Consider the following 27,273-nt stretch of genomic DNA (forward strand, 5'->3'; position numbering starts at 1 on the left):
GAATGTTTCATTTTTCTACATGTTACTATGTTGCTGGCATAGATGATCAAGAATGCATTGCTTAAATATTAAATTTGGTCATAACAATAAAGATCAACAGTAATAATAATAATGCTGTGAACATACTGTGTTTGTGGAATGTCTGAAAAAGCAGATGAAGGAACACTACAACTCTAACAGTGACCTAAAACTTTTACATAGTCGTGCATCTTTGTTAAATCAACCCAAAAACAACTGAAAGCAGCTTCTCGGTTTTGTGTATCTGCTGGGGGCTTGATGTTCATAGAAACTGCTGACGACACTGGTTCACAGTCTAGTTTTGTCCTAATTGATATTGCACAAAATATTGCAAACATTTAAGTTTTGCCTCACTTTCAATTGATTGAAAATAAGCGGGCGGCCCGGTGTTGCACTGGTTAGCATGTCCGCCTCACAGTTAGGAGGGTGCCGGTTCGATTCCACCTCCGACCCTCCCTGTGTGGAGTTTGCATGTTCTCCCCGAGCCCGCGTGGGTTTCCTCCGGGCACTCCGATTTCCTTCCACATCCCAAAAACATGCTTGGTAGGCCGACTGAGCACTCCAAATTGCCCCTAGGTGTGAGTGTGAGTGCGGATGGTTGTTGGTCTCTATGTACCCTGCGATTGGCTGGCAACCGGTTCAGGGTGTCTCCCGCCTACTGCCCGATGACTGCTGGGATAGGCTCCAGCACGCCCGTGACCCCCGTGGGGACAAAGCGGTACAGAAAATGGATAGATGGATTTTTGAAAATAAGCAAGCTTTCGTTAGTCAGAATTTTGTGATCTAGAAAACAAGTCGTGGATGGAATACCGTAATTTTCGGATTATAAATCGCATTTTTTCATACTTTGGGTGGGGGGGCGACTTATATTCAGGAGCGACTTATATGTGAATTTTTTCACAAATTTTCACAATAAAAAAAATAAGAAAGTTAAACCGCGATAAACGAACCGCGATGAAGCAAGGGGTTACTGTAATTTGGATTTTAAGTGACGTCAACGGCGCGGCGGTTGTTTACATAAAGGACAAAGATTCAATCACGGGATGACGAAGATGACGAAGGGCCCCACGTACTACCCGCATCATTAGCGACTTTGTTTGTAACTGACACGGAGGACAAAGCGTATGAAGGATTTAATGATTTGGAGTGACACAGAAGGTTTGAAAAACTATTATGGCTTTTAAGTATGCCCGGTCCTACTCTATGGAGCTCTCTTTCACTTCTGTGGATGGAAGTCGGGGGCCGGCGCTCGGCCGGGTGACTGTCCAGGGACGGTGGATGGGGCTCAGACATGGCTTTTACGCACACCCGGTCCTACTCTACGGAGCTCTCTTTCACCTCTGTGGATGGAAGTTGGGGGCCAGCGCTCGGCCGGGTGGCCGGCCGGGTGGCTGTCCAGGGACGGTGGATGGGGCTCGCACGGCCGGTCCTATTCTATGGAGCTCTCTTCCACCTCGGTGGCTAGAAGTGCCACCTCCGGGGATGGAAGTCCACGCCGCCACACACCTGGAAGTCCACGCAGGTGCTTGGGGCCGTGTGGCTGTGAACTATTTATGTTATACTTATTTTTATCGTTACAGTTCAGTAAATGTTGGCTCGTTGAACTCTTGTTTTAAAGAGCCATTTACCAAACCCACGTCTTTGCTTGTACTTTGTTAACGTTACAATATAGTTATACAGTGGAGCCTTGGTTTTCGAACACAATCCGTTCCAGAAGTCTGTTCGAGAAGTGAATCATTCGAATTCCAAATCATGATTTCTCATTACAAATAATGGAAGAAAATTATTCGTTCCAAGCCCCCCCCCAAAAAAAAAAACGTCATTTTTTTCATTTGCACATTTTTGTCCGATCGCGCAACTGCAGCACACCGCCTAACACGCAACCGCGGCGCGTCACCGACCGGATAACTGCACCGCGCTGGTCGCATTATTGTGACAGAGCGGTCGCTAAAATTGAGAAATATTTTTAAAGTCCTAATGGACTTTCCAAAATCTAAACAGACCTCAGTGCTCAGGGAGCTTAATTTGGTCTGATCGCGCAAACGCCTGCAGCGCGCCGGCGAGGCGCTCACTGTCGCATTGCTTTAGGAGCGTCTTTGTGTTTTAGTATGGCTTTACTGTTCCCACTTGCTTCCTTTGGAGCCATGATTAGAGTTGATGCAATCCTCAGAGTAACGAGAATGTAATAACCAACGGAGTCATTTGGCATGCGGGTCCTCTCGGATCCTCTCGCGAGGTTTGACAACCGAATTTTGTCCGACATCCGAAGCAAAAAGATCTAGAATTTTTTGTTCGAATACCAAATTGTTTGAGAACCGGGACGTTCGAAAACCGAGGCTCCACTGTATACTAGATCTGTGGAATAATGACGAGGCTGACCTCAGGGCGCACGCGCGGCGTTGTTGACAAAGGACGAGGAATTTGATCAATGGATTTAATGATTTGGAGTGAAACAGTTGGTTTGATAATATTATTGCTCATATAATAGTTATTTGATATATAATTTATATATCGTCATATGGGCCTGTGAAATATTTTGAAGTGCAAGCGCCGACAGCGGCATTGTTGACATAAAGGACGATCGATGGATTTAATGATGTGGAGCGACACAGATGGTTTGATAATATTATTGCTTATATAATAGTTATTTGATATATAATTTATATATCGTTATATGGGACTGTGGAATATTTTGAAGTGCAACCACCGTCAACTCATTGTTGACATAAAGGACAATCGATAGATTTAATGAATTGGAGTGACACAGATGGTTTTATAAACGTGTTATTTATGTAATAGTTATTTGAATAACTGAATGTTACGTCAGGCCCGTTCTCAACTCTTTGTTTGTGTTTATGTCACGTTAGCATACCTATCGTTTAGCCTGTTGTTGCTCGTTAATGTCTGTTCTTGGTGTTGGATTTTGTCAAGTCAAGTCAAGTTTATTTGTATAGCCCTAAATCACAAGCAGTCTCAAAGGGCTTCACATAGACAAACAATTGACAATTATTCTCAAAGCATCCCCTGATCTGGCAAGGAAAAACTAAAAAAAAAACCTACATGGGGAAAAATGAGAAACGTTGAGAAGGGACCACAGATGGAAGGATCCCCTTTTCAGGATCACCACGCTTCAATGGATGCAAAGAGGGCACATAAAATAAATAATATGGAAATCAAAAAGTGGATGTTCAGGCCAAAGCAAAGAGCTGTCGGAGGAGCCCTTGATCGTACTGGCAGTGTCTTCGAGGAGGGTAATCCGCTGCAGTTCCCTCATCCTGAATTTGGTCCACGAGAATCTAGATAGCCGCTGTCAGCTTGGGTGTCACCTAACCACCTACCCAGCCGGGGAGGGGTGGGGGAAGTGGGGTCGGGGAGAGGGAGCAAAAACAAACTCCTGCCGAATCGGCCACTACAGGTTAATTAAAGGCCATATCATAGAAATATGTCTTTAAACGTGTCTTAAATGTTTCTACTGAGGTAGCAGTTCTAATATCCATTGGTAGGGCATTCCAGAGCTCTGGAGCCCGAATAGAATAGAATGGTCGAATATATTTCCCCCAAAATGCGACTTATACTCCGGAGCGACTTGTGTGTTTTTTCACGTTGTTGTGCATTTTATGGCTAATACGACCTATATTCCGGAGCGACCTTTAGTCAGAAAAATACGGTAATTTATTAAGACAAAACATCCATCCATCCATCCATCCATCTTCTTCCGCTTATCCGGCGTCGGGTCGCGGGGGCAGCAGCTTTAGGAGGGACTCCCAGACCTACCTCTCCCCAGCCACTTCATCCAGCTCATCCTGGGGGATCCCAAGGCGTTCCCAGGCCAGCCGAGAGACATAGTCTCTCCAGCGCGTCCTGGGTCGTCCCCGGGGTCTCCTACCGGTGGGACATGCCCGGAACACCTCCCCAGGGAGGCGTCCAGGAGGCATCCTGATGAGATGCCCGAGCAACCTCATCTGGCTTCTCTCAACGTGGAGGAGCAGCGGCCCTACTCCGAGTCTCTCCCGGATGACCGAGCTTCTCACCCTATCTCTAAGAGAGAGCCCGGACACCCTGCGGAGGAAACTCATTTCGTCCGCTTGTATCCTGGATCTTGTTCTTTCGCTCGTGACCATAGATGAGGGTAGGAGCGTAGATCGACCGGTAAATCGAGAGCTTTGCCATTTGGCTCAGCTCTCTCTTCACCACGATGGATCGGTACAGAGTCTGCATTACTGCCGACGCTGCATCGATCCGCCTGTCGATCTCACGCTCCATCCTGCCCTCACTCGTGAACAAGACCCCAAGATACTTGAACTCCTCCACTTGGGGCAGGATCTCATCCCCGATCCGGAGAGGGCATTCGACCCTTTTCCGACCAAGGACCATGGACTCGGATTTGGAGGTGCTGACCCTCGTCCCGACCGCTTCACACTCTGCTGCGAACCGCTCCAGTGAGAGCTGGAGATCACAGCCTGAAGAAGCCAACAGCACCACGTCATCTGCAAAAAGCAGTGAAGCGATGCTGAGGTCCCCAAACCGGACCCCCTCAACGCCTCGGCTGCGCCTAGAAATTCTGTCCATAAAACTTATGAACAGAATCGGTGACAAAGGGCAGCCTTGGCGGAGTCCAACCCTCACTGGGAACGAATCCGACTTACTGCCGGAAATGCGGACCAAACTCTGGCATCGGTGATACAGGGACCGAACCGCCCTTATCAGTTGGCTCGGCACCCCGTACTCCCGAAGCACCCTCCACAGAACCTCCCGAGAGACACGGTCGAACGCCTTCCCCAAGTCCACAAAACACACGTGGACCTCCTGACGGATCCTCCTCTCCAGCACCCCTGAATAGACCTTACCAGGGAGGCTGAGGAGTGTGATTCCCCTGTAATTGGAACACACCCTCTGGTCCCCCTTCTTAAAGAGGGGAACCACCACCCCAGTCTGCCAATCCAGAGGCGCCGTGTCAGCCATGACAGCCCCACAACATCCAGAGCCTTTAAGAACTCCGGGCGGATCTCATCCACTTGCCACCGAGGAGTTTTTTAACTACCTCAGTGACTTCGACCTCCGAGATTGGAGAGTCCGCCTCAGAGTCTTCAGGCCCTGCTTCCACAAGGAAGGCGTGTCGGTAGAATTGAGGAGGTCTTCGAAGTATTCCCCCCACCGACTCACGACATCCCGAGTCGAGGTCAGCAGCACATCATCTCCACTGTAAACAGTGTTGACCGTGCACTGCTTCCCCCTCCTGAGACGCCGGATGGTGGACCAGAATTTCCTCGAAGCCTTCCGGAAGTCATTCTCCATGGCCTCGCCAAACTCCTCCCACGCCCGGGTTTTTGCCTCAGCAACCGCCGAAGCCGCGTTCCGCTTGTCCATCCGGTACCTGTCATAACGGCCCTATAGGACTCCTTCTTCAGCTTGATGGCATCCCTTACTGCTGGTGTCCACCAGCAGGTTAGGGGATTGCCGCCACGACAGGCACCAACAACCTTACGGCCACAGCTCCGGTCGGCTGCCTCAACAATAGAGGCGCAGAACATGGTCCACTCGGACTCAATGTCCCCCGCCTCCCCCGGGACGTGGGAAAAGCTCTGCCGGAGGTGGGAGTTGAAGCTCTTCCTGACAGGGGATTCTGCCAGACGTTCCCAGCAGACCCTCACAGAGCGTTTGGGTCTGCCAGGTCGGACCGGCATCTTCCCCCACCATCGGAGCCAACCCACCACCAGGTGGTGACAAAACTGAAGACAAAACCTATGGTTATTATTTTGTGAATCTCAAAACAAATGAAGAAACACTAATGCATATGATAAGATTTCTACTTAAAGCTGAAGTCAACGCAAAAATGTTCTTTATAATAATACGTTCTGTGCGCCCCACTAGTGCAAACACAGTCTGATTAATACTGTATTTGCGGCTTAGCTTGCATATGTCACATGACCAAACCCAGAAAACAGGTAACGTTCCCAACCTGAGCCTTTACGGTCACGTCATTTTAAGTCGACAGAATGTGGCAGTAAGAGGTAAAATGGCAAGCCGCCGGGGAAAGACAACATTTTTTTGTGCTTGATTTATATTCCACAAACACAGTCAGAATATCATGCTTAGCCTAATGATGATGACACATAAAACATTTTGGACCTGACTTCTGCCTTAAATTGATGTTAGATACTTACTTAGACGGCTGCAATTGTGAGCCCTGGCGTCCCCTGCAAATCCGGGAGCACAGATCTGGCACTGGGGCCCAACAGTGTTGTTAATGCAACTGAGGCAGTGGCCAGTGTCGGGGTCACAAAGCTGGGTGGGACCCTGAGGATCTGCATTCCCACTACAGTCACATGGCATGCAAGCACCGGGTGCTTTGTAGAAGCCAGCACTGCACCGGTCACATAATAGGCCAGAGTACGGGTGAAGGCACTGGTCACACACTGGGGAGCCACTGGGATCTGAACAAGAACACACAGCAGTACCTATCAGAGGGCTGATGATCAAACAAAAAAGAATACTGTGATTCACATCTTCGACACAAGACCATGAAATATTGAAAATGCATCATCATTGCTGATGCAGAACCAGTGCAGGCACACGGTGAAAGGTAATGTGTATCTGACTTTGTCATTTCTTTCAGCTTTTATGAAATCACTTAGGACTGAACCACTTGGTGGCTCGTGACAATATAGTATACTGTGCATACTTTGTACATGTGACACAGGCAAACCCATAGATGACACAGTGTGCAGCTATCATTGATAAGCAAGAAAAGAAGTTAAAATGCAACTTCTCTCTTATCCCTGATTTAAAAGTAGATTAATGAGGATAGGTGGTGTCGAGATAGATGAATGGATAGACACCACTTCACACAAAAACGCTTGTGTGTCTGCAGTGGTGGCTCGTCAACAGAGGGCTCCAGGACGGCTCCAAAAAAATGACATCAAAATACAATATTTTTTGGGGATGAGCATGATAAATGAAATATAGTTGTTGCTGAGTACATTTGTTTTGTTCATCTCTTGTCTGCTTTAGTGATGTCACACCCGGTTTGCCCGGACATCATTGTATGGGGCCAGGGCATGGATGCTCGGGTACATATACAATTTTATCGAAGTTCCAAAAAACATCCTATCCGCTAAAGATATTTTCTGTATCTTTGCTTTTAATTTATTTATTGATTGATTTTGTTCATGATTTTATCTGACTCTTGTCTTGTTTTTCTTGGAACTGTCAAGAACTTTCATTGCCTTGTGTATGAATTGGACTCTATAAGTAAACTTGCCTTGCCTAAATAAATAAATGAATGAATGAATAAATAAATAAATAAACAAACAAACAAACAAACAAATAAATAAACAAACGACTTGTCGACGATTCAAATTAATTGTCGACAATTTTGTTCTCTTAGCAATTTAGTATACAAATGAAAGGGCCATATTGTAGAGATGGTATTTCTGTTTGTGGTGGGAAACTGAGGAATAAATCTCCCACAGAGAGTACATTTTCTTTGCTACAGCAGCAATGCTTCATTGATAATTTAAAGCTCTGAATGTGTTGCACTAAGTAGAGTCTCGCTCTAGTTGTAACGCCACAGAAAATTGACATTCTTTTGCAGTAGAATTTAATTAACGGCTCCACATCTATGGTCGTAAACGTGTTATTTATGTAATAGTTATTTGAATAACTCTGAATGTTACGACAAGCCCGTTCTCAGCTCCTTGTTTGTGTATATGTTACGTTAGCATACCCTATCGTTTAGCCTGTTGTTGCTGGTTCATGTCTGTTCTTGGTGTTGGATTTTGACAAATAAATTTGCCCCAAAAGTGCGACTTGTACTCCGGTGCATCTTATATATGTTTTTTTTCACTTTATTGTGCATTTTATGGCTAGTGTGACATACTCCGGAGCGACTTTTAGTCAGAAAAATACGGTATATATAGGTATATATACATATATATATATATCTATATATACACCGTATTTTATATATTGGGGTATATATATATATATATATATATATATATATAGAATACGTTTCTAAAGCATGCATATTTGTTAGAAAGTTTAACTGAAATTAAATATATATATGCACATTATTGCACACGTTACTTGTGTTTACCTCACCACCAAAGAAGGGATGATGAACATTGTCTTTTTTGTCTTTATATATATCTATATATCTATATATCCATATATCTATATATGTATGTATGTATGTATGTATGTATGTATGTATGTATGTATGTATGTATGTATGTATATATATATATATACGTATACACACACACACACACACACACACACACACACACACACACACACACACACACACACACACACACACACACACACACACACACACACACACACATATATATGTGCGCCCATTGCGGCGGGCGGGGGAATGCACGCCAGTCGCTGGCCGCTCCCTCCATACATAAAAAAATAATGTTTTCAACGGATTTACGCGATTCACAAAAAATACTTTCGACGGAAAAAAACAGAAATCTGCGAATCCGTGGAAAATTCTCATCCCTGTTTAAATGACTATAAATGTGGTTTAAACACCAAAGAGCAAGGATGCTTGCCCCAGAGGTTGTCTTATTGGAAGGAATGCCAGCACCAGACTCCCAGCGAGGAGGCCGATATTTCAGCTAAGTGTAGATGTTTAAAGCACCTTTTTTTGGAGATGTGGTGGAGGTGGTACCCCATACGTGGACTTCAGGGGAAATGCAAGTCAAATGAACCCATACTGATTTCAACTGAATACGTATATAACAACATGAAAAATTCAGCTTTCATAAAGCCTCTTGGTATGCATCGTGTTTGTGTATGTTGTTGACTGGAAATTGTGATCTCTTCCTTCTGTGACGTAGTCAGGCTGATGTGTCAAATGAAGCAAACTCCTCCCAAAAAGTGGGCGTCACTAAGTTTACTGCCCTTCTGTTCCAAAATACTGTTACATCTCCTCTGAGGTTTTTGTCGGGTGGGAATTGTAGCGCTGACATTTTATAATGCCGTTCTATCACACAAGTGCCAATGTTGGCTCGCTTTACCCGCCCTTTAAATTAATAAACAATGACTTCTTTTTTTTTATTATTGTGTTGATTTTTCTCTAGCTTAACCTTAGTATTTTCAGATGTTGTCTTACTTTGGCCAATCTTCTGCAACCAATCATTTTCTAACAGTCATGCAGGAAGATACGCGCCGGCTGCATTGTTAGTATGTATGTGTCCACCTACTGGGACCACACTTGAGGTGCTGCAATGTGTAAGGGAGGGGAAAGGACATGAACGAGGCTGAGCTGAGCTGGGACAGCATCAACACAGTTGCCATTTCAGAGCCACTCTGGCAGTAACAGACTGGGGGATGGGTGGGGGGCGCATTATGCTTTCAGGCAGCATCACTGTAGGAAGAAATACATGATCAGAGATGTATGGTTTTGTATCCTTAAACAATGTTATCAGTGTTGTGGCTGTGGGTGATTTGAGCCTTAACACCAGAGCTAGAAGACAAAGATACCTCAAAACTTGGGTTGTCATGGCAATGACAATTTAGCACAAACAGTATAGTTTCAGTGCAGTGTAGAATAAACAATTTCAAAATATGTGGATGAACCTGTTTGTTGTAAAGTGAGATCTTCATTGTGACACCGAGGGAGGTGAAGTGGCGCATTGTTCCAGATCAGAATCTAGGTCAGACATTAAATCACTCGTGTGATTGTATCTGCACCTACTGCTGTGCTTTCATTTTTAATGTTTCCCGTGCTTGATTTTTGTTCTAAATAGTGTGTCCGAGTGTCTACTCGATTTACATGTGATCTGTTCACTTAACAGGTTTAAAAGGAAGACTACAGATAAAGAAGCAGGTCAACTCCTCTCATCCTGCTGCTCATGTTTCTGGGTTGTATAACCCAGCAGGTTCGCTGCCTTTGAACTTCTCGCAATTTATCAGGCACAACACGCTTTACAACATAGTTATGTGATCATTTGAGATAGAAAATAACATTGAGGCCAGTGTAAGGACAGTGTCAATAACACGGAATGTGGTGTCTCAATACTAGAGCTCGGAATCACCCTTTAAATCCATCTGCTCTTCGTATTATCAATAACAAAGGTCTTCTGAATGGACTTGTATTTGCAAATAAAGAAATGTCACCAACAAATCCAAAACCAATATGATCAAAATGGTAAATGGCAACTAGCGGGGTATGCCCACACTCGGTGGGGCATTCGCTAAAAAAAAAAAAAAGTTTAGTGTAGCTGAGCAGTTGATCATAGTTTTTGCCACTAAATGGCAGTGCTCAACAGCGCATCCAACCCCAAGACTGGACTTCAGCGATGAGGATAACTGGTACTGGCTATCTCCCTAATTTGGCAAAAAAGCAAATATGTTCACTGAAAATAGACACAAACCTGTCTCTTTAATTTGATTAGAGACACTACCAGTCATGAAAGGTTTATGATTTCTAAATAACTGGATGAACCTGTTTGTTGTAAATTGAGATCTTGCCACTATAACACCAATCTCTCAGCATGCCAGAAGTTTGCGCACCTAATTCAGGGAAAGGCTCATGGGGAATAGGAATAAAGTGGATTAAAAAAATGTTTATAAATCATTATTCCTTCAACTACAGCGATTCCATTAATTTCTTTGTGTATCTTTTGCACCATTAGGACAACGCTGCATTTTCTATAGAAACCAGATTTTTTGAGAAAATCTGCAGGTCACCAAGGTCTATTAAAAAAACACAGGAGAGGAGCCGTTACATCTGCTTCAACATATTGGTGAGGCCGTGTTTTTGAATAAGTGGTCCAAGTGAGCAGTTTCCACCCTCGGTAAAGAGAAGCTGTCGTCACATTCCCCACAATGTAAACTGTTTAGGTCATTACAATGGTAAAATCTGGAGATTAGGAGGAGAAATGATTGATTGGTAGTTAAGCGTGACAAAGGGTTGAAATTCTGAAGTCTCCCAACAGAATTGGGGAAGTTGGCAAGTACCATATTTTCCGCCCTATAAGGCGCACCTAAAAACCTCCAATTTTCTCAAAAACCAACAGTGCACTTTATAATCCGGTGCACCTAATACATGGACCAATATTGAGCCACTACATTGTGATTGCATTAACGTTTGAGCAACGTTGAGTTATTGATATATTGTTGTTGTTTTCACTATTTCGAGTGTTACTATATTGTGATTGCATTAACGTTTGATTTACCGTAACAGTATCAGACTGTTTTTTACGTGTTTATTGAATCGAGGAAAGGTTCCCCTCCACTCTGTGATATGAATGTTGCAATACATGTTATACTTTAAACTACACTGGTTTGTAATCTATTAATAAAGTTGACTGATCTAACTGTTTTGTTGACATTCCCTTTAGCGCAGCTCCATCTAACTGATGCATAACGTAACCTTCAGTCTCTACTGTAGAGGCTATTCTATAGGCTTTATAATCCGGTGCGCTTTAGATATAGACAAAGTTTTAAAATGGGCCATTCATTGAAGGTGCGCTTTATAATCCGGTGCGCCTTATAGTGCGGAAAATATGGTATGTTTATTGATGCATTTTTTGCCACGGCATCACCAATTGTCAGTGCTATAACATAGAGAAACGTGACCATTGCAACGGTGGAATGGGGTTTTTTTTGTTCCGCGGCCTGGATTAAAAAGCACTGCAAACCGTAGTTTTCCCATGTCTATTGTTCTTCCCATGGGCTCACCACCTGTAGGAGGGGCCAAAGAGGTCGAGTGCAAAGTGAGCTGGGCGGTGGCCAAAGGCATTGGTGGTCCGATCCCGGGCTGCAGAAGCTGGCTCTTGGGACATGGAATGTCACCTCTCTGCCTGGAAAGGAGCCTGAGCTGGTGTGAGAGGCAGAAAAATTCCGACTAGACATAGTCAGACTTGCCTCCACACATAGTTTGGGCTCTGGTACAAGCTCTCTCGAGAGGGGCTGGACTCTCCTCTGACCTGGAGTTGCCCACAGTGAGAGGCGTCGAGTAGGTGTGGGCATACTTATTGCCCCTCAGCTGGGCGCCTTGCGCATTGGGGTTCACCCCGGTGAACGAGAGGGTAGCCTCCCTTCGCCTTCGGGTGGGGCGACGGGTCCTGACTGCTGTTTGTGCCTATGCACCGAACAGCAACTCAGAGTACCCACCCTTTTTGGGGTCCTTAGAAGAAGTTCTCGAGAGCACTCCTTCTGGGGACTCTATCGTTCTACTGGGTGACTTCAATGCTCACGTGGGCAATGACAGTGAGACCTGGAGGGGCGTGATTGGGAGGAATGCCCCCCCCCCCCCCCCCCCCCAATCTGAACCCAAGCGGCGTTCTATTGTTGGACTTCTGTGCTTGACACGGATTGTCAATAATGAACACCATGTTGAAACATACCGTATTTTCACGTTCAAAAGACGCACTAAAATAAGATGCGCAGTCTCAGTTGTGAGCCATGACTGTGTTTAACACACACATAGGGCGCAACAGCTCATAGGGCGCGAGTTTTATAGATACAACCCATCGGCTGAGACAACAGCACACACACACGGGGCGCACTGCAAATCCACGCCCACAATTCTCCCTCTAACGTTCTCATGGGGCTTTTTAATACGTCCGCCTTACAACAACAACAACACACATAGGGACCATTGCATGATAGGGCGCGCTGCACATTTTGAAGAAAATCTAAGACGTTAACCCGCGCCTAATAAACGTGAAAATACGGTAAGCATGTCCATGTGTGCACTTGGCACCAGGACACCCTAGGCCGCAGTTTGATGATTGACTTTGTAGTCATGTCAATGGATTTGCGGCCGCATGTTTTGTACACTCAGGTGAAGAGAGGGGCGGAGCTGTCAAATGATCATCACCTGGTGGTAGGTTGGCTCCGATGGTGGGTGAAGATGCCGGTCCGATCTGGCAGACCCAAACGCTCTGTGAGGGTCTGCTGGGAACGTCTAGCAGAATCCCCTGTCAGGAAGAGGTTCAACTCCCACCTACGGCAGAGCTTTTCCCACGTCCCGGGGGAGGCGGGGGACATTGAGTCCGAGTTCAGCACCTCCATTGTTGAGACAGCCGACCGGATCTGTGGCCGTAAGGTCGTTGGTGCCTGTCGTGGCGGCAATCCCCGATCCCGCTGGTGGACACCGGCGGTAAGGGGTGCCGTCAAGCTGAAGAAGGAGTCCTATTGGGCCGTTTTGGCCTGCACGACTCCGGAGGCAGCTGACAGGTACCGGATGGACAAGTGGAACGCGGCTTCGACGGTTGCTGAGGCAAAAACCCGGGCGTGGGAGGAGTTTGGCGAGGTCATGGAAAATGACTTCCGGACGGCTTTGAGGAGATTCTGATCCACCATCCGGCGTCTCAGGAGGGGGAAGCAGTGCACCGTCAACACTGTTTACAGTGGAGATGGCGTCCTGCTGACATTGACTCGGGACGTCGTGAGTCAGTGGGGAGAATACTTCGAAGACCTCTTAAATTCCACCGACACGCCTTCCACTGTGGAAGCAGGGCCTGGAGACTCTGAGGCGGACTCTCCAATCTCTGGGGTCGAAATCCTTGAGGTAGTTAAAAAACATCTCGGGGGCAAGGCCCCAGCGGTGGATGAGATCCGCCCGGAGTTTTTTAAAGGCTCTGGATGTTGTGGGGCTGTCCTGGTTGACACGCCACTGCAACATCACGTGGACATCGGGGACGGTACCTCTGGATTGGCAGACTGGGATGGTGGCTCCCCTCTTTAAGAAAGGGGGACCGGAGGGTGTGTTCCAACTACAGAGGAATCACACTCAGCCTCCCTGGTAAGGTCTATTCAGGGGTGCTGGAGAGGAGGGTCCCTCGGGAGGTCGAACCTCGGATTCAGGAGGAGCAGTGTGGCTTACGTCCTGGCTGTGAAACAGTGGACCAGCTCTACACCCTTGTACTGTTTTCTGTTATTACTGTTCCAACTTACACTGAAATTTGGTTTACATTGCCGCATAGGAACGTATCGATGTCGTAAACCGAGAACCCCCTTATATTATTGGAAAGCTGAGATGGTTCCCTTTTTGGTGTCAAAACGTAATTTAGAAAATTTGGGTCGCATTGTACATTTATTTGCTTATGGTTTTGCTACAGCGGGTCACATATTATTTTAACCAAGTGATGCAACCATCATAAGGCAGTCATTGAAATGCAAGGAGATTATTAGTTTTGCCTTTACTGAATGACAAGGAGAAATTACAATTTTCAAGCAAGCATTTTGTGAAGGGTGTTCTATCCATTAAAATTTAGACACCCAATACGATTCCTTGCATTATAATGGGTCAATACATGCGTGTGAGTGTTGTGAGTGTGTGTGTGTGTGTGTGTGTGTGTGTGTGTGTGTGTGTGTGTGTGTGTGTGTGTGTAAGCATATGTGCGTGCGTGCGTGTGTGTGTAAGTCAGGGACTCACCGCTGTGACAGGTGCCAGTAGAGGAAGAATTGGAGCAAGGGCATGGGACACAGGCTTCAGTCAGGGCAGTGCTACGGCTGCGGTAATGATCTGGCTTGCACTCCTCGCAATTGGTCCCCTGGGTGTTGCCCACACAGTTCACACATACACCTGAGAAAATAAATTTGAGAAAATCTGTTTTATCCTAATTGTACTTTTTTAAACTGGGGAAGGTGGAAGAAACGATAAGGAGCTATTATACATACAAGGAAAAAAATAGCCTGAGAAAAAATTAATATACCGTACATTATACATAAACAGCAATTTATGTGTATTGTCGTCAGACGTGTATTTGAATTTATGGCTGCTTGATTATGGGTAAAAATCATAATCACGTTTATTCTGTTCAATATTGAAATCATGATTATTTACATGATTAAGTTTTTAAAATTGGAAAAGCATTTATTGAACATGTTTGGAACAGTATTCATTGAACAGACTCTCCTGTTAACAGTGTTGGGAAAATTCATTTTCGCCACAAACTATTTCAAAGTTTAGTTCACAAATTTTAAAAGAAACTTGTTCAGTTCATAATTGAAATTCTATGAACTAAGTTTATGGTTCTTTTCTTCCCCCCATAAATGAAAGGTTGCTTCGAGCACCCATTCCATTCACATTAGTATCCAGGTGCTATCACCTTAAATACCTATCTTAAATACAAGAGGAAATTGCCTGAATTCTGTTTTTTTCTAATGAAATGAAACAAAAACATGACAGTGGTCCAGAACACACACACACACAAAACACAAACAATCTGCTGTAGGGGCCAAAATCAGGTTGGAAATGAAACATGTACAAATTAAGTATTCAATGTGCAAAAGAAAACATATATTTGGTTTAATTAAGTGTGTTTTGCGGGGTTTTATTTTCAAGTCTAAGAAGAGAAAAACTGGCATCCTTGAACAAAAGTAAACTGCTGTTCAAATGGCCCCAAAATGAGCGTGTTCACAAAAACGTCCACAGAGCAAAAATGTGCTATGTTGAGTTGACGTTCGTCCAAAATATTTTAGTGAGTTTATAAAATTTCCGTTCATTGAATGCGTTAAGGTACAACATTGCCTGTTAAATATGGCCTGGCTCTACACTCACTACACATGCGGGGGCGTAGCGAATGAATGTCTCAGGACGAAAACACCAAATAATCGTTTGTCGTCGACTATATGGCTTTTGAGATTGTCTGGAGCCAAAATTATGATTATAATTACAATTCAATCAATTGAGCAGCCCTAATTTGAATGCAGCTTGTTTCGTCAAACACAAGAGGTGTCAATGTTTAATGTCATGTTCTCATTATGACCTGTTTGAACCACAAAGGTTTTTTATGAGTTATTACCAATAACACTATAATTAATTTAAGTTAGCCATCACTTGACAGTAGGAGACCCGACTGGCCAGATGCATCCTCACTGCAACACACCTGATTGCCATCAGGCTTTAATAGAGCTTGCTGGTGAGCCAATCATTATATCAGGTGTGTTGTCGTAGGACTGCACCTAAAACAAGCTGGATAGGAGGCCTTGAGGACTGGAGTTGGTGAGCCCTGTTTTAAAGGCTTCAAAAAGCTGGCAAAAGACTTTTCTCCTGTGACTGAATTGCTTGTGCTAAGTTGTGTGCGGCTGTTTACGGACAAGTAAGAGTAAAGAGTAGCATTTTAAAGTGAGATAAGCATAGGGAACGACGTGCCATAAAAGCAATTTCTGTTATGCAACACCTTCTGTGTTAGGGTTGAATAGATTAGGTTAATCATATTATTATGTTGGAATGTAATCTGTAATAATTAACCTAAGCTTGTCCTGTCTTAACAAAGTAGTAGAACAAAGTGCTAAGATCCTTTGCACTGATTGACCAACTGTAGAAGACGCAATAAAAGTTGTTCTGTCTACTCAACATCGTAAAACAAGACAATGAGGCTACATTGCGCAGGCGCGCTGTCTCGGCCGCAGCTCAAGCCGCAGCTGAAGGCACAGCTCAAGCAGAGGAGCAAGAAAAGCTTTCTGCTCCTATGCAAAACTTGTATCCAAGTTTAACAGACCTGCACCCTCCCCCATATAATAGCAACAAAGATCAGGGTCATGTTATTAGAAGTCCTGTACAAACAAGAAGTAGGACCAATGCTGCTAGATTTTCCCAAAATGTAGACAATGTGTGCCCAATGATACAGGTGCCAAACCCTATTGTAGGGGGTGGCCACCCTCCACATACATATGTTTTTCGGCCATGGACTTTGGAAGAGTCAAGAAAAGCAGTTGAAGGGGTTACCCCTGTTGCAGAAGACCCAGAGAAATGGGCAGAAGACATAGCTGGAACCATACATTCCTATAGACTGAATGGGCATGAAGCAGGAGAAGCTGCAATGTCTTCTTTGGGAAAAGACTGGGCCAAGGTTATAGGACATTATACAGGTAGACATAACCAAGGGCCTTTCCCCTATCCTGTTGAGGGAAATCAATTGAGAGGGGAGTATGCAGCACAATGGAATGATCTTGTGCAAAGAGTGCGAACTATATTTCAAAGACGAGCGAATTATGGTCATTTAGCAGGAATAAAACAGAAGCCTGGGGAAGATACTGATGATTTTCGCTTGAGATTTGAAAAAGAATTTAGGGTGCATAGTGGCATCTGTTAGAGATGTTCCGACTCTAACTTACTGTGCAAGAACAACACAGGAGACAGTATGCCCTTTGAACACTTGCACGTGGAGAATTTGTTCGTCATTGTAGATACAACAATGTCCGAACAAATTCTGCAAGTGGAGAATTTGTTCGTTGCTGTTGACACAGCACTGTCCGAACAAAGTCTGCCGCTGCACCCATGCAAGAGAGTATTTATTGAGAAAAGAAGGGTGGGGGTGACAATTTACATGTGTGGTGGCCAAGGTGGGGGTTGAAACACCTGGCCTCTGATCACATCATAGCGGGGGATGTTTTACGATGTTGAGTAGACAAAACAACTTTGATTGCGTCTTCTACAATTGGTCAATCAGTGCAAAGGATCTTAGCACTTTGTTCTACTCCTTTGTTAAGACAGGACAATCTTAGGTCAATCACCACTGATTACATTCCAACATATTATGATCAACCTAATCTAGGTCAATCACCACTGATTACATTCCAACATAATATGATCAACCTAATCTATTCAACCCTAACATATCCCTCCTGTTTATCATATGATGTTGTCAGGAAAAACAATTTAAAAAACAAAAAAAACAAAACAACAAAAACACAGAAACAGCGTATCATTGCAATCTACGTAGATCAATTTTAGTGTGTGAGTGAAAAACCTGCGGCAAGATGTTATAATGCAGGAAAAGTCTCACACGGTCCCTCTGCCTTAGGCGACCAGAATGTTACCAATAACAACAGTCAAGACAAAAAATTGCTCGTGATTGTTCAGCCGTCGGGGGTTTGGCACGCCCACTGTTGGAGGGTGAGCACAATTCTCACCCCCTCTGCAGCACTGCTTCGTCGGGGGAGAACCTGGAAGTGTCTGCCGTGTGGTTGTCGTCTTCAGTGGCCAGGGTAGACTACCTGGCCACCAAGGGGGAAGAGGATTATTCTGCCTCTATTTGAATTGGGGGCGGGGAGATAGTGATGGTGGATCTGCTTCCTTGCTGGAACCGTCGTGTTGCAGTCATCAAGTCCAGAACCATCCCCAGACAGGATCATGAGAGTCAAAGGTCACAACAGCCCTGCGTCGACGTGCAGAAGAGTTGCGTGCTGTCGTCAGCTGATGATGTTGTATCCTGTAGGTGTGGTCTGTCACCCACACTGGTGCACACACTTGTCCAGTTGGCGGGCAGCATCGGACAACCACTTGAAATGGCTCTCTCATCCTGACACTTAGCAGTGACATCCAAAGCTCCCATCCAGTGTCCTCCTGGAGAGCAGTCATCGTTGATGCATTTGTGGGTCTTGTTTCCTTGGATGTAACATGTATAGTTCACTTCAGCTGGTCTCTCTGTGTAAGCCACTTGCGGCAACGTTCGTCCTTTAACAGTTGCGTTGACATTAATCCAAAAAGAGTTTGATCACAGGTTCTTTTCTGTGAGTCCAATAAAATCCATGTGCATGATTTGGAATGGGTAAGATGGTTTTGGAAATGAGCCTCTCTTAGGTCTCATGTTTCCTTGTGGATTATGTTTTACACAAACAGGACATGCTTTACAAAAAAAAATTAAGTAAGCATCTGAACCAAAGGTAGTTAATTGACCTTTTTTTTTGTTTTTTGTTTTTAATTTATACTACCATTCACACTCTCAATCACACAACTTTCATGCAAACAGCTCGGAAAAACAGACCAAAAAAAGAATCTATGCCCTTCTTCAATTAAGAAAAAGCTCTGTTTTTTCTTTTTCTTAGCCTGTTCCTTCCCCTGGGGCGAGAACCCCAGCTGTTTCTTAGCTCGGACAAACCAAAGCCGTATCTCATAGCTCGGATAAACCAAACCGTAAACTTCATAGCTCGGACAAACCAAAGCCGTATCTCATAGCTCGGACAAACCAAAGCCGTATCTCATAGCTCGGACAAACCAGAGCCGTATCTCATAGCTCGGACAAACCAAAGCCGTATCTCATAGCTCGGACAAACCAAAGCCGTATCTCATAGCTCGGACAAACCAAAGCCGTATCTCATAGCTCGGACAAACCAAAGCCGTATCTCATAGCTTGGACAAACCAGAGCCGTATCTCATAGCTCGGACAAACCAAAGCCGTATCTCATAGCTCGGACAAACCAAAGCCGTATCTTTTTTTTTTTTTTTTTTTTTTTTCTTTCAACCCCTTTCACAACAACACAATCACACAATTTTTAGGGCTTTAACTTACTTGTCCCCTGGTTCGTTGCACTGCCGGATTCCGTCAATCCACTGCTGTTCGACGAAGGCAGACCTTAGATGCTGGCCCAGCGAAGAATTTACTTGCCAGGTCTTTTCTTTACCAGGTCCTCCTAATGGACGCTGGCTTGTCGACAATGCAGCACGTCGTCCTCCGTCGATCAGCAGTGGGTATGTTGGATCCCGGGTTTCGGCACCAAAATGTTAGAGATGTTCCGACTCTAACTTACTGTGCAAGAACAACACAGGAGACAGTATGCCCTTTGAACACTTGCACGTGGAGAATTTGTTCGTCATTGTAGATACAACAATGTCCGAACAAATTCTGCAAGTGGAGAATTTGTTCGTTGCTGTTGACACAGCACTGTCCGAACAAAGTCTGCCGCTGCACCCATGCAAGAGAGTATTTATTGAGAAAAGAAGGGTGGGGGTGACAATTTACATGTGTGGTGGCCAAGGTGGGGGTTGAAACACCTGGCCTCTGATCACATCATAGCGGGGGATGTTTTACGATGTTGAGTAGACAAAACAACTTTGATTGCGTCTTCTACAATTGGTCAATCAGTGCAAAGGATCTTAGCACTTTGTTCTACTCCTTTGTTAAGACAGGACAAGCTTAGGTCAATCACCACTGATTACATTCCAACATATTATGATCAACCTAATCTAGGTCAATCACCACTGATTACATTCCAACATAATATGATCAACCTAATCTATTCAACCCTAACAGCATCCCATTCAATGATTCAGCTGAGAGTGCTTATCAGCAACAGCTTAAAAATGCACTCACTGGTTTCCGCCCTGAAATAGGCAACTGGGTGAGGAAACACATGGTGGAAGTGGACACTGCTAATGTTACAACAACCATGCAGTGGGCCAGACATGCTGAAAAAGTGATCAAAAAAGGCAAATGTTCTGATGTATTTCATCTAGACAATGATGATGATGACCTAGATGAAGATAAAACAGTCTTTTTCCGAGGTTCCCAACGGGGCAGAGGAAGAGGTCAAGGCCAACAAGGTCGTAGGCCACCATAGAATTCAAAATCCCCATCAGATTCTGACAACTGTTGGAACTGTGGGAAACGAGGACACTTTGCAAGAGAGTGTCGTCATGCAAAACAAGACCAATCAAAGGGCGGAGAAAGGGGCAGAGGAAAAGCCAAATTCTCAGCATGACTAGATTCCTCCCCTTTGACCTCTTGTGCTCCTACAGAGGAAGAAATAGTAGATGTCCATACAGCATGGGACATTTTGAGTACATTAAAAGAAAAACCACATGTTACCTTAAACATTGGAGGAAGTGATGTTTTTGTGTGATACCGGGGCCTGTAAAACCGTAATAAAATCTAAAGTCCCTAATCTAAAGGCCTCCCAAAATACTATTTGGGTGAAATCTGCTGATGGGCAGGTACACAAGGAGAGTATCTCCAATCCAGTTGAAGTAAGAGATGATAAAACTGGAAACATGGCTTCAGTCTCGATTGTCCTATCCACAAAATGCCCCATAAACCTGCTGGGTCGAGATCTGATGACTAGATTGGGAATTGCAATAATTCCAGTAAAGGATGGCATGCGAGCATATAGTGAGAGATGTTGACTTATACGCTGCACAAGCAGGTGAACGGGTTTGCTGTTCGTATGACATCCCTGCTGAACAGAATCCCAAGCTACCAAACAGTTTACTGAGTGAAGCCCGAAAGCAATTGTCATGACCTGAATCAGAAATGACTTGTAATCAATTACATGTCACCATGAATATTCTCACTGATCCACAAGATGAATATATTGAAAGTTTTCTCAGTGACACAGAAGTAACCTTAACAGTCACTGCTCTGTACACTGATCGCAGGTCATTTGCAGCTGCAGCTGTGCTCCTGCCCGCTCCTCAGAAAGACAAATACAAGTCGCTGGCTGTACCCCACATTTCATTGTTTAAACCTCCCAGTATAACATGGGCAGATGTGGGTTGCCGAATTAAACTTGCCAAATCCGTCACTGATTATGAGGACAAAGGTGATGGGTGGAGCTACAGTACCAGTTGTGACATGTGGAAGCAAACAGTGTGTGAAGTGGCTCATGGAAGGGCATGCGCTTCCCTGACTAGTTAATGTTTGTTTGACTGACATGGAGGAGAGGGAATTGGCTGAGCTTCCTGAAGAACTATGGACAAAGGGCCCATCTGATGTAGGACTTTTAAAGTCCATTCCCCCAGTACAGATCAAACCAAGATCAGAGTGGTGTCCAAGAGTTAAGCAATATCCTTTAAAACAAGAGGCAATAAATGGGATTGCCCCTGTTATTAATGATCTTTTGTATGGAGGAATCATTAGGAAGTGCTCAGATTCTCCTTGCAACACTCCTATTTTTCCAGTCCAAAAGGCCAACAAGATTGATTGGCAAATGATACAAGATTTACGAGCAGTAAATGAAGCAGTACAGACAAGAGCACCTAATGTGCCTGACCTGCACACACTTTTGAACACTTTGAAACCCAACCAGTTTTTCACAGTAATTGATCTTAGCAATGCATTTTTCTCAGTGCCAATCCACCCAGACTCACAGTTTTGGTTTGTGTTTACCTTTAAAGGACAAAGTTATACGTACACCAGATTGCCACAGGGATTTGCTGATAGTCCAACTATTTTCATTCAAGCTATCATGGCATGTTTGGTTGATTTTCAAATTTCAAACAAAAGCCAACTTCTAGTTTATGTAGATGATCTCTTGATAGCCTCTGAAACTGAAGCTGCTTGCAAGGAAGACTCCTTAGCTTTGTTACACTATCTCTGTAAAACAGAGAATAAAGTAAGCAAAAATAAACTACAATGGGTCAAACAGGAAGTGAACTATATAGGTCACACGTTGTCAGCTGCTGGAAGACAGATACAGAAAACCAGAAAACAAATCATTGCAGATGCACCAAAACCTGAGACAAAAAAACAAATGATGTCATTTTTGGGGCTCTGCAATTACTGCAGAGCATGGATCCCACGTTATGCAGAAAAGACGCAACCACTGCTGAATATTGTGCATGGAGTCCCCATGGCAATGACAGAAAAAATAATATGGACACCAGTAGCGGAGGATGCTTTTGTAGTATTGAAACAGGCTCTGATGGAAACTACAACCCTTATCTTACCAGACTACAATAAAACCTTTGTGCAAACGGTAGACTGCAGCAATGGTTTTATGACCTCACTGTTGCTGCAGAGTCATGGCAGTAAACTAAGACCAATTGCATTTTATTCAAAAAAATTGGATCCAGTGGCTCAATCATCACCAGACTGTGTCCAAGCAGTATGCGCAGCAGCGCTTGCAGTGACACTATCCGCAGATGTGGTCCTTTTCCACGAAATGGACTTGCTGGTTCCACATGCTGTAGATGTGTTGCTACTGCAAAGCAAAATGAACTTTTTGTCACCCGCCAGACACCTATCCTACACTGCTACACTTCTGTCACATTCGCATATTGTGATAAAGAGGTGCACAGTCCTAAATCCAGCAACATTGATCCCGTTGGCAGGGGATGGAACCCCACATAACTGTTTAGATCCTACAGAACATCTACAGCTGCCCAGACAAGATTTAAGTGGCACACCGCTTGATAAAGGGGAAAAGTGGTTTGTGGATGGATCATGTTCAAAGGATCCTAAAGGGAACAGTCAAAGTGGTTATGCAATTGTGAAGTTGCCAAACCAGATTATTGAAGCAGAGAAGCTTCCATACAATCGGTCAGCGCAGGCTGCTGAGCTAATTGCACTGACAAGAGCTTGTCAATTAGCAAAAAATAAGGAAGTCACTGTATACACAGACAGTCAGTATGCATTTTCTACTCTGTTCTATTTTGCAAAACAATGGGAGCGCAGGGGGATGACAACATCAACCGGTAAGCCGGTTACCCATGCCTCCTTGTTAAAAGACTTGTTGCATGCCATCCGTTTACCTGCTAAACATGCTGTGTGTAAATGTGCTGCTCACACCACAGGCACAGATGAAGTCTCAAATGGAAACAGATTTGCAGACAAAATCGCTAAAGAAGCAGCAGCAGGGAAACATGGCCATGAAGTTTTTTAAATAAGATTCAGAGGACACGCAACTCATAGATAAAACTATACTGACAGACATGCAGGGCAATGCTCCAATGGTGGAAAAACGAACGTGGACGACAAAAGGTGCAGTTGTGGATACAGATAATATCCACCGCATCAATGACAAACCTGTTTTACCAAAAGCACTTTTTAAGGCAGCAGCAATTGCGACACATGGGCCTTGCCATGTGTCGACAGGAGGGATGAGGTCCATCATACATCAACAATTCACTACCTTTGGTTTAGATGCTTACTTAAAAACTTTTTGTAAAGCATGTCCTGTTTGTGTGAAACATAATCCACAAGAAAACATGAGACCTAAGAGAGGCTCATTTCCAAAACCGTCTTACCCATTCCAAATCATGCACATGGATTTTATCGAACTCACACAAAGTGGACCTCACAAATACTGCCTAGTGATGATTGATGCATTTTCCAAATGGGTGGAAATAGTTCCATCTAAACGAGCAGATGCCTTAACAGTGGCAAAAGCCATTTGCAAAACCGTCATACCGGTTCATGGCATCCCGCAGATCATTTACAGTGACAATGGTCCACACTTCGTGAACCAAGTTGTACAAAACATGGCTGTACACCTTGGGATAACGTTAAAAAAATCACTGCGCTTGGCACCCATCCAGTATAGGGCTGGTTGAACGAGCAAACGCTACTATCAATACAGGTTGAAAAAAATGCATGGAATCAACAGGCAGAGCCTTGCCAGAGTGCCTAGACTTGGTGAAACTCTATATGAGAATCACCCCCACTTCAGAAGGGCTAACACCTTTTGAAATAATACATGGGAGACCATATAGACTACCTGTGTTCCCTGCAGATTTGCAAAAAGCAGATGAACAGTCCTTGGCAGATTACATTATCAGAACCCTCAAAATGAAAGATGTGTCAAATGCAAATTTACTGCCGCCTGGTCTTCCTTCCCCACAGGTTGACAATCCCATCAAGCCAGGAGACTGGGTCTACATCAAGGTCATCAAAAGAAAGAACTGGGCCAGCCCACGGTGGGCGGGACCATTCCAAGTCTTGCTGACCACCCCCACTGCAGTAAAGATTGCTGAACGGCCCAGCTGGATTCACCTAAGACACTGCAAGTTGCAAAGACTGCTGGACCCCTCATTCGGAGTGGTGGGGAAGACCGACTTCAAAGGGGCTTCATCGGTTAGGGTGGGGCGTCTCAATGTTGGTGAAGAATCCAGCGATCCCCACTCCACTAGGCGAGATGTCCTGGTGTCTCTGCCATCCTAGTAGCAATGGAATTCCATATGCCAGGTGGATTCTATGCTGCGGTGTGGCTGGAGTGTGCTATGGTTTGTGGGCTCATCTGAATGGACCAATGGACAGTGTCAACCGTGGAAGAAGATGGTCACGATGAGAATTTTGAGGACTGGTCATGGGACCCCAGGAACCCATACGAAACCAACGCTTGGTACCGGTATGTGAAGTTCAGTGTGAGAGCTCACACACAGGAGGGATGCTATGTGTGTTCCAAACTCCCCCCTTCCTCCACGCAAGTTCACTTGGAGGCCAGAGCAATGAATGTCCCTGAAGCAAAATGTATGGCATCCATGGGAGGAATATGATATCAACGCCGTGCTGTCACAGTCAGTGATGCCGACCCTTTCCGCCCTGGACTTGCAGACGGTACCTGTGATCAGGTTTTCTGGACAAATCTCAATGTGATTGTTAAAGGACGGACATTGCCGCAAGTGGCCTACACAGAGAGACCAGCTGGAGTGAACTACACATGTTACATCCAAGGTAACGAGACCCACAAATGCATTAACGACGACTGCTCTCCAGGAGGAAACTGGATGGGAGCTTTGGACATCACCGCTGAGTGTCAGGATAAGAGAGCAGTTTCGAGTGATGAGGGATCTCCCACCAATATGGCTGCACCATCAAACGGGACCTACTTCATACAGAATGGCTGGTGGCTTTGTGGTCAAAATGTTTATCCGATGCTGCCCGCCAACTGGACAGGAGTGTGTGCTCCAGTGTGGGTGACAGACCACACCTACAGGATACATCATCAGCTGACGACAGCACGCAACTCTTCTGGACGTCGACGCAGGGCTGTTGCGACCTTTGACCCTCATGATCCTGTCTGGGGATGGTTCTGGACTTGATGACTGCAACACGAGGATTCTAGCAAGGAAGCAGATCCACCATCGACAGCGTCCCCGCCCCCAGTTCAAATAGAGGCAGAATAATCCTCTTCCCTCTTGGTGGCCAGGTAGTCTACCCTGGCCACTGAAGACTGAAGACGACAACCGCGCGGCAGACATTTCCAGGTTCTCCCCCGACGAAGCAGTGCTGCAAAGGGGGTGAGAATTGTGCTCACCCTCCAACAGTGGGCGTGCCAAGCCCCCGACGGCTGAACAATCACGAGCAATTTTTGTCTTGACTGTTGTTATTGATAACATTCTGGTCGCCGAAGGCAGAGGGACCGTGTGAGACTTTTCCTGCATTATAACATCTTGCCGCAGGTTTTTCACTCACACACTAAAATTGATCTACGTAGATTGCGATGATGCTGTTTAGCCATACATGTCTTACAGAAACGTAATGATTTGGCCATCGAAAATGCTTCACAAGTGATGGGTACAATGATATGCTGTTTCTGTGTTGTTGTTTTTTTTTTAATTGTTTTTCTTTCTTCATTATATTTTCTTATGTTTGATTGATTGGGGTGACATAATCATATGATAAACAGGAGGGATATGTTAGGGTTGAATAGATTAGGTTGATCATATTATTATGTTGGAATGTAATCTGTAATAATTAACCTAAGCTTATCCTGTCTTAACAAAGTAGTAGAACAAAGTGCTAAGATCCTTTGCACTGATTGACCAACTGTAGAAGACGCAATCAAAGTTGTTCTGTCTACTCAACATCGTAAAACAACCCCTGCTATGATGTGATCAGAGGCCAGGGTTCACCCCCATCCTGCCTGTTAGGGTTGAATAGATTAGGTTGATCATATTATGTTGGAATGTAATCAGTAATAATTAACCTAAGCTTGTCCTGTCTTAACAAAGTAGTAGAACAAAGTGCTAAGATCCTTTGCACTGATTGACCAATTGTAGAAGACGCAATCAAAGTTGTTCTGTCTACTCAACATCGTAAAACATCCCCCGCTATGATGTGATCAGAGGCCAGGTGTTTCACCCCCACCTTGGCCACCACACATGTAAATTGTCACCCCCACCCTTCTTCTCTCAATAAATACTGTCTTGCATGAATGCAACGGCAGACTTTGTTCGGACATTGCTGTGTCTACAGCAACGAACAAATTCTCCACTTGCAGAATTTGTTCGGACATTGTTGTATCTACAATGACGAACAAATTCTCCACGTGCAAGTGTTTAAAGGGCATACTGTCTCCTGTGTGGTTCTTGCTCAATAAGTTAGAGTCGGAACATCTCTAACACTGCCCACTTACACCCCCACCCTGTTTCTCTCAATAAAAAGGCTCTTGCAAGAGGCCCGAGTCAGACCTCATTTGATCATCGCTGTATGCACAGCGACAAATGACTCTCCACTTGCAAGTGTTTAAAAAGGGCATACTGTCTCCCGTTGTGGTTCTTGCAAAAATAAGTTAGAGTCAGAACATCTCTAACATTCTGGTTGTTGTTTGTTTGGCTCACATAGATTCACAAACCGTTGCTGGCAGCAGATGACTTATCCTGGTGGACGAATCCCCTGCATCAAGGTTAGGTGACACAAATTTTAACTCAGTGAATAAATGTTCTCGAACAGGGAACAGATCTGATTAAACTTCATCTCCATGTCCCCAAATATCAAAATTTTGCAGCTAGCTTTCAGCACTATTTTGCTGAATAATACGTAATTAGTGTTTTTTCCT

At 44.6% G+C, this 27,273-nt stretch overlaps 1 protein-coding gene across 1 annotated transcript in view; it reads right to left on the bottom strand.

Annotated features, from left to right (window-relative positions):
• Window positions 1-27,273, bottom strand: part of LOC147057602 (multiple epidermal growth factor-like domains protein 9) — a 78,593-nt gene that overhangs the window by 3,297 nt on the left and 48,023 nt on the right. Inside the window, exons 4-5 of the mRNA XM_085908962.1 lie at window positions 14,426-14,575; window positions 6,183-6,452 (exon numbers count right to left, since the gene is read on the bottom strand). Of these exons, the coding sequence (XP_085765088.1) occupies window positions 6,183-6,452; window positions 14,426-14,575 (420 nt within the window). The remainder of the gene's footprint in view (window positions 1-6,182; window positions 6,453-14,425; window positions 14,576-27,273) is intronic.

This window comes from Syngnathus leptorhynchus, chromosome 4 (genome assembly GCF_054491065.1).
Source record: "Syngnathus leptorhynchus isolate UIUO chromosome 4, UIUO_Slep, whole genome shotgun sequence".
In the NCBI taxonomy this organism is placed as follows: Eukaryota; Metazoa; Chordata; class Actinopteri; order Syngnathiformes; family Syngnathidae; genus Syngnathus; species Syngnathus leptorhynchus.